Source organism: Pholcus phalangioides, unplaced genomic scaffold (genome assembly GCF_987345545.1).
Source record: "Pholcus phalangioides strain wild (caught in Gottingen) unplaced genomic scaffold, Ppha-v1.0 ptg000014l_1, whole genome shotgun sequence".
In the NCBI taxonomy this organism is placed as follows: domain Eukaryota; kingdom Metazoa; phylum Arthropoda; class Arachnida; order Araneae; family Pholcidae; genus Pholcus; species Pholcus phalangioides.
In genome coordinates, this window is record NW_028301607.1 from 27,456,323 (window position 1) to 27,474,240 (window position 17,918).

General features: G+C 38.1%; 1 protein-coding gene across 3 annotated transcripts in view; it reads right to left on the reverse strand.

The window, feature by feature from the left end:
• The window catches only part of LOC149078384 (multidrug resistance-associated protein 1-like), a 60,011-nt gene extending 43,138 nt beyond the window's left edge, over positions 1-16,873 (reverse strand). For 2 of the 3 annotated variants that reach the window (XM_089242031.1, XM_089242033.1), the window contains exons 1-6: positions 16,433-16,843; positions 13,442-13,618; positions 4,593-4,718; positions 3,329-3,466; positions 2,835-2,966; positions 756-817 (exon numbers count right to left, since the gene is read on the reverse strand). In XM_089242031.1, the coding sequence (XP_089098157.1) occupies positions 756-817; positions 2,835-2,966; positions 3,329-3,466; positions 4,593-4,718; positions 13,442-13,618; positions 16,433-16,462 (665 nt within the window). In that variant the 5' untranslated portion in view covers positions 16,463-16,843. Of the gene's footprint in view, positions 1-755; positions 818-2,834; positions 2,967-3,328; positions 3,467-4,592; positions 4,719-13,441; positions 13,619-16,432 lie in introns of all 3 variants that reach the window. The other variant, XM_089242032.1, reaches the window with a different exon arrangement.
• Between the last annotated feature and the right edge of the window lie 1,045 nt (positions 16,874-17,918).

The window sequence follows — 17,918 nt, forward strand, 5'->3', positions numbered from 1 at the left end:
TTGTTGTATGACAAACAAATTTTGTTGGTCTCACAACACCGCAATAAAAAAAAAGGGAAAAGAAAGAAAGATTCTGAAGGTTTTAATTGTTTTTATTGTAAACTTTATATCTTAGAAATATAAGTGGAATCCCCCCCCCCCCCACATTAAGAGAAAAATAAGCAAACACTGAAAATATTTTATAATAACAAAACTTTGAATCAACTGTCAAATTGCAACACTGAAATACAGTCAGACCAAAATATAACAAACCCCCGATTTACGACAATCCTCGATTTAACACATTTTTTTAAGTTCCAGCACATATTTTTGTGTTGATCACAGCCTGATATAACAATTTTCTTTAATTTAACAAATAAAAATCTCAATTTTGACTGATTTGTTAAATAAATTGATTTTGGCTGATTTGTTAAATAAATTGATTTTGACTGATTTGTTAAATAAATTGATTTTGGCTGATTTGTTAAATAAATTGATTTTGACTGATTTGTTAAATAAATTGATTTTGACTGATTTGTTAAATAAATTGATTTTGACTGATTTGTTAAATAAATTGATTTTGACTGATTTGTTAAATAAATTGATTTTGACTGATTTGTAAAATAAATTGATTTTGACTGATTTGTAAAATAAATTGATTTTGACTGATTTGTAAAATAAATTGATTTTGACTGATTTGTAAAATAAATTGATTTTGACTGATTTGTAAAATAAATTGATTTTGACTCAAAATAATCACAAATTTCTGAACTTACGAATTGAACCACCAAAATGTTACAAGAGAGATGAAAGAAGCTGTCATTTCTGGGCAGGCTTTCTGGAAATAAATAAAGGAAAACATTGCGTTACTGTCAATTTTAAAAGTATTTCGGGAAATTTTGAGAAAATTATTATCAAATGTTTGATAATGATTTATAAGCTCTCACATAGCATAATGAAAAAATTCAGAAATAGTCAATATTTTAAGTAGGTTTTTCTTTAGGATAATCTAAATGTGTGCACATTCATCATACGGTTACACTCATTATAACCCCCCCCCCCCCCATTCCACAACAAACTGATGTTACATTAAGAGGTCGTTATATGGAACATTCAAAAGAAAACAGTTTCTTAATGTCACTTTTACCTTTGTACATCCTACATTGATGTCTTCTCTGCCAAACAGTGAGGATTACAGCTTTGTAGTAAAGTGAGCTTCAATGAACAATAGAACTTATCAGCAAGAGATTTATGGTCGAAAAGGAAAAAAACAGATACCCAAAACTCTGCCGCCCCCCCCCCCCGACCATTATCGCTCACTTTGAGAAACATTGATGAGTTTTATGCGCTAATACAATAGTACAGTAGTAGTACAGTTACTGTATATCATTTTCGTCAGCATACATTAACAACTGTCTAAGGATAACAATGTCTTATGGATACTTGAACTAATTTAAAATTTTAAGAATTTTAAGAATTAAAATTTCATATTTAATAAGCCGTTTTTTTAAAAGAGGATTAACATATATCTGAGAACTTAAAAAAGGGTTTATTCATCTATTAGCATTTTTCCAAATATTTAACTACTAACATTTCACTTCTGCAATACAATTAAAAACTTTGCATGTGATCAAAAAGATTATATAAAAATAATAAAACTCCAAACATTGTTACTGAATCAGCTCAATACACAATCCCATCAGATGTAGGGCATACAAATCATATGAGAACCAAATTAATACCAAATTCATGCAGAGCTCGCTATACTACAATATAAAATAAATTTATGAGCACCAGTTGATCTGGATTTTTTATCGGGGATTCTTAGGAGTTTATCAGGTACAGACTCAATAGGCACTGCTTATAAGCACTTCCTGCAGTTCCGGACACACCTCGGCAAGCATTATCTCTGCGCAGTAGGGGGGGGGGGGACTCCTGTGCACCACGGCCTCAAACATAATCAATGGACCACCAAGGTAACTTGGAACTCTCACAGAAAAAAGAACTGGAGATCAGCATTTTGTAAATATCAACTCTTGAGTGAGCGTCTTGGGTGCCACTGCCATTCAAGGGAAAGAAAACTAAACACTTTGATGAGAGGGAAAAAAATTAAGCATCAGCCACAACTATCTCGCCCATTTTTATTCCCAAAGTACAAAGCAAGCGGACCAATGGAGAGTTATGTCGGACGCTAATTTGCATACTCAAACAGTTTCATCCCATTTTTCTTCTCTTTTTTTGGCTAGGCAATCCAAAGTCGAGCATAACAGCAGTGAAAATGCACCAGAGGTTAGGAAATAATAATAGAATTTCATTAATTGCAAGCATGTACGCATGTATTGAATTCTCAGATATCAAGGGTTAAGGTGTCAAACACAATTTTGGCAAACAAACAATGCAATTTTTTTTTATAATTCTTCACAAAAAAAAGAGGGGGTGCAGAGCTAAGTTTAGACATTATATTAGATTGAACGATTTTCGTAGATCGTGACAGATGGAAAAATAATATGGAATGGATAGGGAAAAATTTGTAGCTTATTGTACAGTTGTTATAATGGAAATGTAGCAATAACATATGCTCATTATAGGAAGTGTCGACCATATAAGTAAAATAATTGAATGTGGTTGCAAAAGTATGATTATAACAAATATACCATCTGCAGATATCTTGAAATTAGCAGAGAACTATTAGAATAATTTTGAATGCAAAATAAATGAATAAAGACATTGTGTTCTGAAAAAAAATTTCATTACACAGAAAAACAGATAAACAAGTTGGTCTCCACACACAATAATAGGTATCTAAATTCATTGAAGACGAACCCATAATTTGAAATTTTCAGTAAAAAACTTACTGGATCCGTTTCTGAGGCTTTGCTTCTTCGATCTGAGAAACAATACATGATAAATTGTATAAAGCAGAGCGGGAAATAGATAGATGTCACTACATATTCAAATGAAGTTATTTCTTCATCATATGGGAATACCTGTATGAATAAAAAATTTACATAATCAACACTGCATGCACAACATCAATATACACTGTACAAATTTTTCATATTGCTTAAGGTTTCCAAATGTCTTTGTCTTTATTATTCAAATGCATGGACATAAAAGTGCCTTTTAAGGTGGGTAATGACCCAATCGTATAATAATGTAAATCTGCTTCTTCAAAAGGCATTGTATTGGCCTTTGAATGACTACTATACTACTAAACCACACACGCACCTCGTCTACATTCCTCTGCAGAGGCTTTTGGACCTCACTTTCCACAATAATAATAAATAAAAGTTAGTATCACAATTTATTATGGTTGCCAGCTTAAAATGACAAAACTACCTTAACTTACGTGGTTGAACGTTTTTTGAAGCATGGTGTAATAAGCTGCTCCAGTAGCTATGGACATGAGCAGCCAGAATATAAAGAATACTCCTGATGTTGCAATGCCTCTTCTCCGGTGAAAGAGAACAACTACACCAACAGCTATCTGCAAGAATGGTAAAATAAAAACTATTTATCATGAATCCAAATTTCAAAGATACTTTCCAATAAATGTGTTTGCCTTTTGTGTGTGAATATTTGAAATATTAAAGTTTTAGAAAAATTATAAAAACTTTATACATTGAAACTCTGATTATCTGAGGTAATGTGGACCAGACTTAGCTTAGGTAACTGAAACTTAGGATAATCCAGACCTTACAAAATTTGGGCATCAAATGAAATAAAGTCCTAAGTGGCAGAAATTATGTTTACACAAAATTTATTTGTAATTTACAACAGTGAGATTAAAGTGAAACCCCACTCCTCTTCTGCTGACACAGCTTTTACGATAAAAAAATCTGTCCGTAAAAGAGGGATGATTGTTAATTAGAGGTTTGAACTGCATACTTTTATTATGCAAGGGAAATTATTATTCAGATCATGAATGAAGGGTGACCTTAAAGAGGAGTTTTACTGTACAGTATAGAGCAATAAATTGATTGAATTAATGTGAAGTTACATTGAAATACTGCAACATGTTTCAGTTTGAAACATTTCAGGAATTATGCACAGTTATTTGAAAAATAATCTTTCGATTTGTCATCAAGAACTCTTAAATTCTTCAGGGAGCACCACGGTGCTCACAAATTTAATATGTTTGACAAGTTAGAGTTTGTCAACAGTAGAGAGTGTTCTAAATTTATTTTTCTAATCGACCTCCTTGAAAAAAATAAATTTTTATCCCTCTCTGGCTAAACCAACCCCCCAAAGATCTCATGTTGCATCTGCAGCTGCTACAGTTTCCCTGATGTGTTCCAGAACCTTTTCTCTGAAGGGCAATATCGCTCATTTTAAGAAACACTCATCTAACCTTCACAACCCATAGAGCTTTTTTACATACCACTGCATTCTGTAAATGAATTCATCACTATGCTAAGCATTTTGCCGAGTCTAATTTTTGAAAGTCTTATTATACAAATTAACAGCTCTCAAAGCAACAAAACCAATCAATAAAAAATTATAGCACACCCTAAAAAGGAAAACATGAGTGAAAAATAAGCCTCAGCAATTTATTTTTTGAAATTTTTTTCTAGATTTCAAACAAGTTTATGAGAATTGTATGAATTGCATACCAAAGTCAACATCAGCATGAACGGTGTATAATACTGAACTGGACGGATATTGTATCCATGGCTATACCGGGTCATGTGGAAAACAATTTCAGCGGTAGAAGTTATGATCAATACGATAACTACAACCTGAAACAGGAAAAAATAAACTGATGAGTCTGTCATGAACATTTGATATTACATAAACAAGACTATGAACATGCATTAAGGAGATTATAAAAAAGAAATGGTTAATATACATATATATGTTATTGCCAAATCCTGAAATTGGCCAATTCATGATGGGACCAGATACTTCACGAATTGGCCAATTTTGTTAAATATTGAACCAGCCACTGATCTTTGGCCAGAGTTCAATAACGAAAGACGTGATTCGAGATCATCATCAAGTTGCCGTATTTCTGTATTTTTTTTGTGATAATTATCTCCACGTTAGTTACAGCAACCCATCAAACCACAGTTGCTGTGCAGTAATCATTTTTTTATCCAAAATTTGGCAGAAGAAACTATGTTTACACAATTATTTTTAGTTTTTTCCTCTTCTTTCTTTTGCTCTCGTCACATGGAGCTGATTTAATATATAGTTGCTATATATAGACATGTATTACATGTTGCCGATTAAAAAAAATGGATTTAGCTCCTACTGGGCAATCTTACATCAGCACATTGAGCTTTCACCAGGGATCTCTGGCCACTTCCCTGACTTGAACGATAGGCTACTTTAAAAGTTTGTCAGAGCTGGGCAAAAAATCACAGGGCAACAATGGTTTCTGGGCCTCAACAATCACTTTCAGGATGGTTCCTTGGTTCCCTAGCAATACGTTTCAGACATGTATATGCCTTTACAATGGGGGTTTATCACTTTTTTAATCCTGTAAGTATATGTATAATAGTTTATATATGTCTTTATAATGGTTTGTCACTTCTTCAATCCTCCCAGTAATTGAAGAAAACCCGGGCAGCACCAGGTATTATGGCTAGTATAGAATATGCTTCCTATGAAGATATTATCTATGAGGAGGTGTTGGCTTCGTGCAGATGAGAAATGGAAAATGACACCACATCTTTTCATGCGTCAGCTGCTTGATAGAACTTTACAGAACAATATTCTGTATTGTAACCCATCCTTCACATCCTATACAGTTCAAACTTTGCTTCAATTTGATTCAGCGTCTCCTTCATTTGTAATGGTGTCTAGTCTGCATCTCTGTTGTTTATCTTGTGTTTGCAATGTCCTTGCAGTCGAATCGAAAGCATAAAACACTCATTCAAAAAAGAAAAAGATCATTCAAATCTTGAGAACGGCGAAAAGTTGGTTGACCTTGCCAATGAATATGCCCCCCCCCCCATGCAACCCCAATTTTTTTACTTTAATGGAACAATAAAGTTACCAGGTATAACTGCATTTTTTTTTATAAAAAAATGTACAGATTCATCATTTTAGGTAGACGCACCGATCCTGAAAACCAACTAGGTAATGAAACGTTACAGCAATGGGATACATGCATGGATTTAGGTATTGCAATGAGCCGCATTCTGGATTTCACTGATCATTATCATGGCATAGTCTGCAAAGCTAATAGAATTTCATGTATGTTACGTACGGCATACCGTAAGTGTGATGCGCATACGTTGTCATGTGCTTACTGTGTGTACGTTCGCCCGACTCTGGAATTCTGTTCGCAAGTATGGAGCCCTTACAAAATCAAGGACACGCAGCTCCTCAAAAAGCCACAGAGGTCGTTTACTAAACGAATACCTGGCATGAGGGGTCTATCTTATTGCCAGAGACTTCAATTTCTGGGTTTACACTCACTGGAATGGCGTAGAATCACTGCAGATCTGAAGATGTGCTACAAACTAGTCCACCAAATTGTTTATCTACCATCGAGAGAGCCTTTCTTTGAGATCATAGACAGGCGAGTTAACCTACGTAGGCGTCGCTTCCAAATAAGAATACCAACGGCTAGAAGGGATTGCTTTTTCCATGGATATAGATGCCGTGTGGCAAGAATATGGAACAGTCTTCCATCAGAACTTGTGACGATCTCCGATCTGAGATCGCACAACGATCCTAGATTGTACATCTCCCGGGGAGTGACGTCATCTTCCTCACGTAGATGTACGTTTTTCGGCCACGTCACTGCACTAGTGCGGAGAGAATTTCTTCCTAGTATGCAAATAAGCCTAGATGGCGCTTGGAGCACTTTAACTTGTATAAGAAGGCGTAGCTCCTTCTTACTTGCTGCTTTTTCTTTTGTGATTTGTTTGCGGGTGAGCACTGCTGCTGTGCTAAGAATTTTCCATCCTTTGAAGCGATCTGCCAAATAATGGATTGAACTTTCCCCTTAACTGAGGGTCACCTCCACCAGAAGTTACCTATGTCGAGTTGTCTAATACTCTTCTCAATCTGCTACGCTGGGCCAACCTACCGTTCTTGAACGCTCTTGCTTCGTCATCATCTGATGAACTAAATCCAGCACTGGAGTCTACGCATCCATCGCCACCGACTGGAACCTACGGACTCGTCGCCGCCGGTCGTTCATTGCCACCCACCGGTACCCACGGACTCGTCGCCGAACGTTCATCTCTGCTGGTCGGATTCTACGGTTGTTCGTCTCTGCCCATCGGATCCTACGGACTCGTCGCCGAACGTTCTTCTCTGCTGACCGGATTCTACATTCGTTCATCGCTGCCTATCGGACCTTACGACCTCGCCGCCGTTGACTGCTCGTCGCTGCTAATCGGGTTCTAGAGTTTCTTCGTTATTAACCGGCCCCTACGGACTCGTTACTATCTGTCAAGAGGACTGAATGTTGGTGGACTTATCTCGACCCCTTCGAATTCTCCGACTCGTGAAGGTGATTAACTTTTCAGTTCAGTATTCTTTGTTAGAAAACCTAATAAATTATTTGTTCATTGTCAATGTGTCTTTGCCTGGTCACTTGCAGCAATGCATACAAAAACCCTTAATGCAAAGAAAACGTTGCATTTAAATTGGAGGCACCGGCGGGATGCATCGTTTTGACCAGAGACACAATTTTTTGACATTTGAACAAGTTGTCAGTTATGAGTAATCAAGATTCCCTGTTGGATTATTTCGATGGTTTGCCCAGTTTTGCTAGTGTTCATGACTTGAGTGGTTCTGCTGTAGGAGAGCAAGGTGTTGAGCCGTTTAGAACACGCCCTATTCAGGTTCGTGATCGGTTAGCTGGGAACCCTAAGTTACATTTTTCAGGTGAGGGATCGGTAATAGATTTCTTGAATAGTTGTGAAAGCCTTTTTCGAGTGGCTAATATTCTTGAAAATAGGGTGGACTTTGCCGTAACTACATTAGAAGGTCGTGCGTTGGAATGGTGGAATCGAATTGGGAAACGAGAGTTGAACTCTCGGAGTGAGCTAGATTACTGGAAGAGTTTCCGTGATCTTTTAATAGAAACATTTTCGGAGTTTAGATCAAGAGTACAGTTAGCACAAGCTCTTTTTTCCCGTAAATATGTTTCGGGAGATATCGAAAAATTCGTGTTGCGAACGGTTGAACTCTATTTCCAATTTGATCCTAAAGTTTTGGACTTGGAGATTGTAGAATTGGTTTCGTTGCAATTACCAGAAGAGTACCGTAATTTGTTAAATGTGAAAGGTCCCAAGAAAATTCAAGAACTTTTTCTATTATTGAGAGATTTGAATGCTAAAAGGTCGGTTGGTACAAATGGAGTAGCTCGTAAACCACAAGAGACCGTGAGACAAATTCGTTGTTTTTCCTGCAATGAAATTGGACATTTTAGTAGAAATTGTCCACGTACTCAAATTCGGAGTCTTAGGTCGGAAAACCTTGTGTCGGGTGTGGTGAGCGGGGAAACGCATCCGAAGATGACAAATGCCCCGTAAATGATTTCCTTCATCCTGTAGTGGTCCTCAATGGTTATGCCTGTAAGGGGATTATCGACACGGCTGCGGATATTTCGATTGTAGATTCCAGGGTAGCAGCGGTGTTGGTATCCAAAGGTGTGACATTGGAACCGTGGCAGGGCTATGAATTTATTTCAGTGCTTGGACAAAAATGTCGACCAAGGGGGTTTACTTCCTGTCGAAATTGAGATTAAAGGAATTGTTTTGAGGACCAAAATTGCCGTTTTGCCAGGAGCTACAGAAAACTTGTTAATTGGCAAAGATATTTTGAACTTGTTTGAATTTGTTGTTGATTTTCGGTATTGTGAGTTACGTGGTGGCTTGCTTCAGTATAAAGGAAATGTACAATGGGACAAAATGAAGGCATTTGTTCAGCAGTCTGATTTGGCGGATCCTCAACAACAATTGGTTCAGGACTTGCTGGAAACCTATTCTGATTTGTTTCGTGATTTACCAGGAAAAACGAATGTTGTCGAACATCGTATAGTGACACGTGGACCTCCAGTGTTTAGACCCCCTTTCAAGTTGCCGAAATATAAACAAGACATTTTGGAGAAAGAGGTGCAGGAGATGTTAAGAAATAACATTATTGAGCCTGCGTCTACTGGATGGAGTTCCCCAGCTTTTTTGGTGCCTAAAAAAGGAGGCGAGTGGAGATTCGTTGTAGACTATTCCCGGGTGAATAAGGTGACTGAACCGGATCGATATCCCTTACCCCGGATAGAGGAGATAATTCAACGAATAGGTTCGTCCCAGTACGTAACTACCTTAGATCTTTGTTCTGGGTACTGGCAGGTCGGAGTGGCGTACGAGGACAGAAATAAAACTGCTTTCGTAACGAAAACCGGAATGTACAGATTTCGTGTTATGCCCTTTGGACTAAATAATGCACCAGCGACGTTTCAAAGAATGATGTCGCGTGTTTTGGGCCATCTTGTTGGACATTGTTGTGAATTCTATTTGGATGATGTGGTGATTTATTCCACTACCTTTGAAGCACACCTACAGAATTTAAAAGAAGTGTTTTCCTGTTTGTTAGCAGCTGGTTTGACGTTGAAGGTGGAGAAATGTTCGTTACAGAAAAAAATGTTGGATTATCTCGGGATGAGATTGACTGAACGAGGTTGGGAGGTACAGCCTTCGAAAATACAAGCTGTGCAGGAAATGCCGCCTCCTAGGACAATTAAACAGTTACAACGCTACCTAGGGATGTGTGGGTGGTATAGGCAGTTCGTTTCGCATTTTTCTCAAATTGCTGCCCCATTGTACCAATTACTTAAGAAAAACAGGAAATTTTTGTGGGGAGAAAAACAGGAAAAAGCTATGTTGGAACTGAAAAAATGTTTAACTCATGCTCCTGTTTTGACGACTCGTCAGGCCGAATATCCGTTGAAAATCTATACTGATGCGAGTGGAGATGGGCTAGGTGCAGTCTTGCATCAGGTCGAGCATGTGGGAGAAAAACCTCTTGCGTATGCTAGTAGAACCTTGTCACCTGCTGAGAAAAATTATGGGATTTCTGAGTTGGAAGGCTTAGCCGTGGTTTGGTCATGCCAAAAATTTAAGGAATGGTTTACAGGTGAACCGGTTACGATAGTCACCGATCATTCAGCTTTGGTCTGGGCCAAACATGGACAACAGCTGAAAGGGCGTCTTAGTAGGTGGCAGTTACTTTTGCAAGAGTACCCGTTAATATTTGAGTATAGGAAAGGATCGCAAATGGAAGTTCCTGACGCTTTGTCACGAGAGCCCCTGAGTTCCCAGGAATCGTTCGATGCCGATAAGATTATCTCGGGAAAGTTGTACTCATTAACCCTGCTAACTCCCGAAGAAATAGTGGTGAGACAAAAAAATTCTTATTCAGATGTGTTGAATTATTTTGAGGAAAAGAAACGGGGACTGACTTCTTTGAACCCCTGTATAGAAAAAAGATATGCCTGTGAGAATGGGAAGTTGTATTTACTGGTCAAGGGAGAAAAAAAATTAATCGTACCACCGGAATTACGTGAAAAAATTTGAAGGAAATGCATGACTCTGCTTTTGCTGGGCATATGGGGGTGGCAAAAACTTTTGCTAGGTGCCGAGCACGTGTGTTTTGGCCGAAAATGCGTCATGATGTCAAACAATACGTGTTGAGCTGCCCCGTCTGCCAAAAATGCAAGTATTCCAACCGTAGAGGCTGGGGAGAAATGCAGCCCACTGTCGTGCACTTTCCCGGCGAGTTGGTCGGTGTAGATACGATGGGACCCTTTCCTGTCTCGAGTAGTGGTAATGTCCACCTTCTTGTGGTTGTAGATTATTACTCGAAATGGGTAGAAATGTACCCTTTGCGAAAAGCTACTGCTTCAGTGATTGCTAAGAAACTGGTGTACGAATATTGTACCCGTTATGGGTTTCCGAAGGTGTTAGTCTCGGATAATGGCAGTTGTTTTGTCTCTTCATTATTGCGAGAAATGTGTAAAACTATGTCGATTAATCAACGTTATACTACTCCATACCATCCTCAAGGGAATTTAACGGAGCAAATAAATAAAAATATCAAGCAAATGATAACATGCTATGTTGAGGACAAACATAAGCATTGGGATAAGAATTTATCCTTTTTTGGGTTGGCGCTTCGTACAGCTGTTTCGGAGACAACCGGTGAGACACCAGCAAAATTGTTCATGGGAAGGGAGTTGGCGATACCCTTCGATTGGGCAATGGAAACACCGATTTGGCAAAAAGCTGAACTGCCGGGGCGGTTGATAGAGAAGGTAAAGCAAAGTGTGAAAAAGGCACAACGCCGTCAAAAACTTTACTATGATAAAAGTAGGCATTTGCATGGTTTCCGCAGGGGTGACAGAGTTCTTGCTCGAACACATTATCAATCTTCGGCCGCTGAAGGCATTACTGCGAAATTGATGCCAAAATGGAGGGGGCCCTTTATAGTGCGTCGCAAGGTAACTCCTGTTATTTATGAACTTGAGGATCCGGAGAAAGCTGTCATTATTGGAAGAATAAATGCCTGTGATTTAAAAACTTTTCTTGAAAGATTATCGGAAAGTGTTTCCGTACGGGAACCGGTCTCTGAGGAAATTAATTGGAAGCCTGAAGGAGTTGTGTCGGAAGGCACTGAAGTTGTGTTAACGGAATCTGACCCTCCCGATCTAGGTGTACTGAAATCGCCTCAGGCTCAGTTTGACCCTTCCGGTGGAGAACTGTTAGAAAGACCCTTGAAAATGGGTTGGAAAAGAGAAATGGTTCCTCGAAAGGATGGGAACAGGACTGATGTTTACTACTATTCTCCAGGTGGTAAAAAATTTCGTAGTGGCAAAGAAGTCGAACGATACTTAAAGTTCCAAGGTGTAGCTCTTGCTAAGGAAAACTTTAATTTCAATGGTCAAATAACTGTTCCAGGCAGTGATATTCGTGAGGTGTATACGTGACCTCTGAACAAGTTACACGTATTTAGGAGGGGGGGGGGGGGGAAAATGTGACGATCTCCGATCTGAGATCGCACAACGATCCTAGATTGTACATCTCCCGGGGAGTGACGTCATCTTCCTCACGTAGATGTACGTTTTTCGGCCACGTCACTGCACTAGTGCGGAAAGAATTTCTTCCTAGTATGCAAATAAGCCTAGATGGCGCTTGGAGCACTTTAACTTGTATAAGAAGGCGTAGCTCCTTCTTACTTGCTGCTTTTTCTTTTGTGATTTGTTTGCGGGTGAGCACTGCTGCTGTGCTAAGAATTTTCCATCCTTTGAAGCGATCTGCCAAATAATGGATTGAACTTTCCCCTTAACTGAGGGTCACCTCCACCAGAAGTTACCTATGTCGAGTTGTCTAATACTCTTCTCAATCTGCTACGCTGGGCCAACCTACCGTTCTTGAACGCTCTTGCTTCGTCATCATCTGATGAACTAAATCCAGCACTGGAGTCTACGCATCCATCGCCACCGACTGGAACCTACGGACTCGTCGCCGCCGGTCGTTCATTGCCACCCACCGGTACCCACGGACTCGTCGCCGAACGTTCATCTCTGCTGGTCGGATTCTACGGTTGTTCGTCTCTGCCCATCGGATCCTACGGACTCGTCGCCGAACGTTCTTCTCTGCTGACCGGATTCTACATTCGTTCATCGCTGCCTATCGGACCTTACGACCTCGCCGCCGTTGACTGCTCGTCGCTGCTAATCGGGTTCTAGAGTTTCTTCGTTATTAACCGGCCCCTACGGACTCGTTACTATCTGTCAAGAGGACTGAATGTTGATGGACTTATCTCGACCCCTTCGAATTCTCCGACTCGTGAAGGTGATTAACTTTTCAGTTCAGTATTCTTTGTTAGAAAACCTAATAAATTATTTGTTCATTGTCAATGTGTCTTTGCCTGGTCACTTGCAGCGATGCATACAAAAACCCTTAATGCAAAGAAAACGTTGCAAACTTGTATGTGCCTCCTACGCAAGATTCGCTTCCACTATTGGGGATTTCGACCTGACTCCGTATGCGAAGTGCTTTCCGTACTGACTATTTTTTTTTTCTTCCAGTATAAGTGCATTTCATGCCTTCTGGGGTTATTGTAAATAAAATAAAATTATGCAAACTCATTTCAGTAAATTTATAAAATATACAATATTCTAAATTCATATTAAAAGTCAGTTTATTTTTGGCTATATATGGTGTTTTGTTTCAAAAAAAATCATGCACAGTAGTTCAAGTAATTTTAATACACTTCTTTTTCAAAGACCTTCCAGTAATCCGGCATACCCCTGGTCTAATTACCGAGAGTCTGCTGTACATATGTTATAGCAATGATGACCATATTGCCTTCGCCAAAATGAAGTTCAAAACCCGATGCCTAATTTACCATTGAATCCAATTGTCACCTTTGAAAATCTGAACCATTTCAGAGAGATATATACAATTTGATTTTTATTGGTATATAGAATTTTACTCACTAATTTTATTATTATTAGAAGTGTCCACGGCAGTTTTGTCTCTTTGCTCCTGGAGATACGTATTGCCTCGACGATAATAAATACCCAGAAAAAAGCAATTGGTGTCCACATGAGTGCCGTTTTCAGGAAACATGATGTAAAAATTGGTGTTGCCGTATTCCATGTCACATTTGTGTCCTGAAAATATAAGGGGGGAAAACAATTGTGAATTCTGCACATGGACCAGAACAAAATAGAAATTCATCTTCATTACTGCATTATTTATTGCATTCATTTTTATTATATAGTGCAGCTTCTTTGATATGTTTGATAATATTTTAATCTATCCGAACAAATGACTAACAAACATTATCTTGTTATTTTCAGAAAGCCTCCCCTTGAATGTCTGGACACCCTCCCTCTATTTCTTCCACACAAAGCAGAGACTGTAAAAATGAGACCCCTAAAGAAAATTTTAGGGTTTGGGTTATTATTTGTTTATTCATGGTTACCCCTGGAACATAACCCCAGTAAATACGAAGAGAAGACTGTATATCAAAAATCGTTAAAGCCCCAGCAACCATAGTGTGGACCTAGATCAGCCAATCTGAACACTATTTTATTCAGTAAGGATTTTATCAAAATTTAACAACTAATAAGGTCTCTATCATCACAGGTAGGTGCAGTGCACATTAGCTTGAATAACTGGAAGCCTTCTATATCACTGGAAAGTTTGCGAGAAAACTATTTTTTTTTTTATGCTGCTCAGTGTACATTTGGAAATAAACAATCGTGAAACACTCAAATAAATTGTATACATATCTAATTTGCATGAAAAAAGTTAATTATAACTTTATTCATTATTAATATGTGCAATTAATACTTAAGATCAAGGGTTCTCAAACTGTGCACCTCTAATCTTTGTCAGGGGCACCATGAAGCGGTGACCCTGACAAGGGTCAACCCCTGCTTTAGATCAAAATCTGTAATAATATTGGGATTATAAGTTCTATAAACTCCAATTATGTTATCAGGAAATACATTGAAGTGCATGAATCGACAAAATCAACGTATAGGTTTAAAGAGCAAATCAAAAGATAAATAGAAGATAAAAGAAGCTGCCATTGTCTTCCGTAAAAGAATGTTGCAATATTATTACGTCAAAGATAAGCAATAAACTTTCTTTGATAGATAATCAAAATACACACACGCACACACACAGCTGTCTTTTTCCCTTCTCCTATTAGTCACATGCTACTGATTGTTTTTAGAAATTTCCGTCATTTTCTACCTATTTCCTAAGAATTTCTAAGAAATAAACATAAAAATTTACTTATCAGCATATTTTTTTTATTTTTTTAGGAGAATATCTAAATGACGGTATCAGATTTCTATAAGCTTTATCAAGGAAATAAAACATTATCTATGAAACAATCGATTTGATATGCATTGAAACACAATATTTTGTTTGGTGCAAGTTAAATAGTGATTTAGGCCTATACCAAACAAATACTTTTACCAAAACACATTTTCTATAAGTAACGAGACAGGCACAACACAACTGGGAACTTACCCTCCTGGTCATCACATCCTTAAGCAAGATATTTTTGGTTAGCGCCCCAATCGCGCATTGTTGCAATTTCAGAAGAAAGGAAATTCAAGAAAAGGGAAAAAACTATGCCAGAAACCTTCGCGGGAGTGTACTCAACAACTTCCCAAAGTTTCATGGCAATCGGATGAATGGTATAAGTGTACTCAACTGTATATGCAACTTTTTGGAGAGAATTTCAGAAAAAATATACTACAGAAAAGCATTTAAAAAATAAGGTTAAATTAAGAGAAAGTAGAGATATATATTACTACAATGTTCGATTTCAACTAAATACTTTAACACTTTCCAGTAATACGGGAGGTTTTTTTTTAAATGCGAAATGCTTATTTCAGCTATGTCAGGGATGCCCCTGTATCCTTTTTATTTATTTTATTAAAAAAAATCTGGATTCCCGGAAAGAGAGTCCGGGTTTTTCAATTTATAATACATAGAACATATTTATTTATATAACATGCAGGACCATTGTTTATTTAAGAGTGGATACGTTATGTTGTTTTGATGTTTAGTCTTAGATAGTGATATTTTTATTATTATAATTATGCTTGTTGGTTTTAGCATTTTTATGCTTGCTAAGAAATCATATTTAGAATCCCGATCTTATTTAGGTATATTTCCATTCCTCTTGTGTTCCATGATATTTTTCATATTGTTTTCTATGCTGGCAATTTTTTTTTTCGGCGCCCGTAATGTGTCTAATGGCCTTGGCGACTTTTGATAGGGTCATTGGACATTAGGGGTTTGGCGCCAGAAAAAAAAGTCACCGAAAATTGCCAAGCTGCACCTTATACCGAAGCTGTTCCGCGATGGTTTGACCATGATTAACTATTTATGCTGCTGTATTCGTGACTGTTTTTTGATTTTCCTTTCAGTTTTTTGTTGCTATTTAGTAAATTACAGATACTTCCATCCTTTTGGTACACTGATCTCTTTGAGATCCGAAGTGTGTCTGGTTCTTTAATGTTACTCTATCAGTTTTAATTTCACCTTAGCATTAGATTTCAAAAAGTTTATTCCCAGCAACGCCTTAACATTCGAGTCCCAGAAAGCTGTTCAGATGGGTGATGATGGGGCTTGGCTAAGATACATGAAACGAATAGGCTTTCTGGATATTATACGGACCTGAACAGGGAAAAAGTTTTATTTCTCTCCACCAGGAAGTTGTTCTTCCGGGTGCAAAGAAACACCTTTCTTTCTTGTTCACCTCGGCATAATATCCTGAAAGCCTATTCATTTAAAGAGCTGTTCAGTTTGTCAGTGAGTATGAGTTGAAATTTCGAGAGCCCCACTTGCTCGGGATAAAAACAAGGAAAAAATATCTACTTGTTTCAAATCTTTATCGCGATTACATAAACAAAAATCTACATTCATGTTAAATATAGGAAAACAAAAAGTGAACTCACCCATAATGGGGATGAGCAAAAATGATCCATATTGGCCTTTTAATAGTGTCCTCTGGAGTAAACGATTACAGCGTAGTTATCCCTGGGCACAGTCTGGGGACTATGAACGGACCGCCCACAACTTAACTGTCATAATAAACGGCCGCTGCGCTAATTCGAGACGCTTTGATTACTATCGCACGCATGTATATACACAAAACACTTCCTGACCCCTTCCTTGGTTGTGCCCGCGATGGAAGCAGGAAATCCACAAATCTGTATCACGAACGGCAATTTTAGGAGGTCCGTCCTCCTCAATGCACACAATGTAAATGACACATCATAATTTGGTCTGGGCAGGAAATCGCACGGGAAAGAGGAAAAAAAATTTTTATAAACAAACAAGAGATAAACATTATCAGCAACAAACCCCCGGCAACACGAGAGAGCACGTGACCCAGCATCCCAGATAGTCCAGGGTTGCCAGATCCCTAAAATATTTCCAGCCAAAATAATCCTGGAAAGTGAGCCAAAATATTTGAACTCATATGGTCAGCTATATCCGAATGCAATTTCAAGTTTGTAATTTGTTTTGCTGCCATCTATGTAGTAATTCAAAAAACTTTGTTTAGTCACAAACAAGAAAAATGCTGCTATCTATTACTCAAAAAGCAAAAGAAAAATAATCGACGCAGAAATGGCGACTTTACTCACTTTTGGCATTATTTTTGGTAACAATTAGCAATGTCCCGTATTTTCCCGTATTTTCCGCGAACAAATATGGTTAGCTTATATAAGCTCGATGCAAGCCTCAGAATCTCTGCCGTCTGCTTCTCTCCAGCCTACTTGTTCTGGACGTCTCCTTGTGTCCTGAAAAAATAGCTGAACTGGCAGTTTGAACTTCCAGTTCTGTTTGTGAGCTTAGCTTGTAGGGAACCGACTTCTTGTCTGTCGTCTGCTTATTAAGAGGTTCTTTGTTTTCGACGTCTCCTTATGCTCAAATAAAATAACCGAACTTTCTGTTCAAATTTCCAGTTCAGTTTATGAACTTTGTTTATAAGGAACTGGGAGGAATAAAGAATATAGTTTTTTTTACTTTAAACTTCCTTATCACCACATGAGTCACTTTTAAATTTGATATTAGATGGCAGCATATTACTATAAAGTGTAGTGTGGAAAAATTCACTTTTTATGATCTTACCTGTCTTCTGCTTGCGTGAAGGTCCTTTGTTTTGGATATCTTTCTTGGGCATCGAGCTTATATTACTGGAGGGGGCATCCAGCCGCCGCGACGTCGTCTACATCTAATGCAAGGATACCACGTGACTTGGCGCAAACAAACACTATCCCCATAGAGATCAATGTTAAAATTGCCGATTTTAGCATAGAAATGCGGAAATTTAGTGGGGTTTTCCGCAGTCAAATGCGTCGTGGTTTTGCTGATATTCTCTTCACTCTTGTGTGTTTTATTTTCCTTCCCTTCAAACCGGAGCATGCAGACGACAGA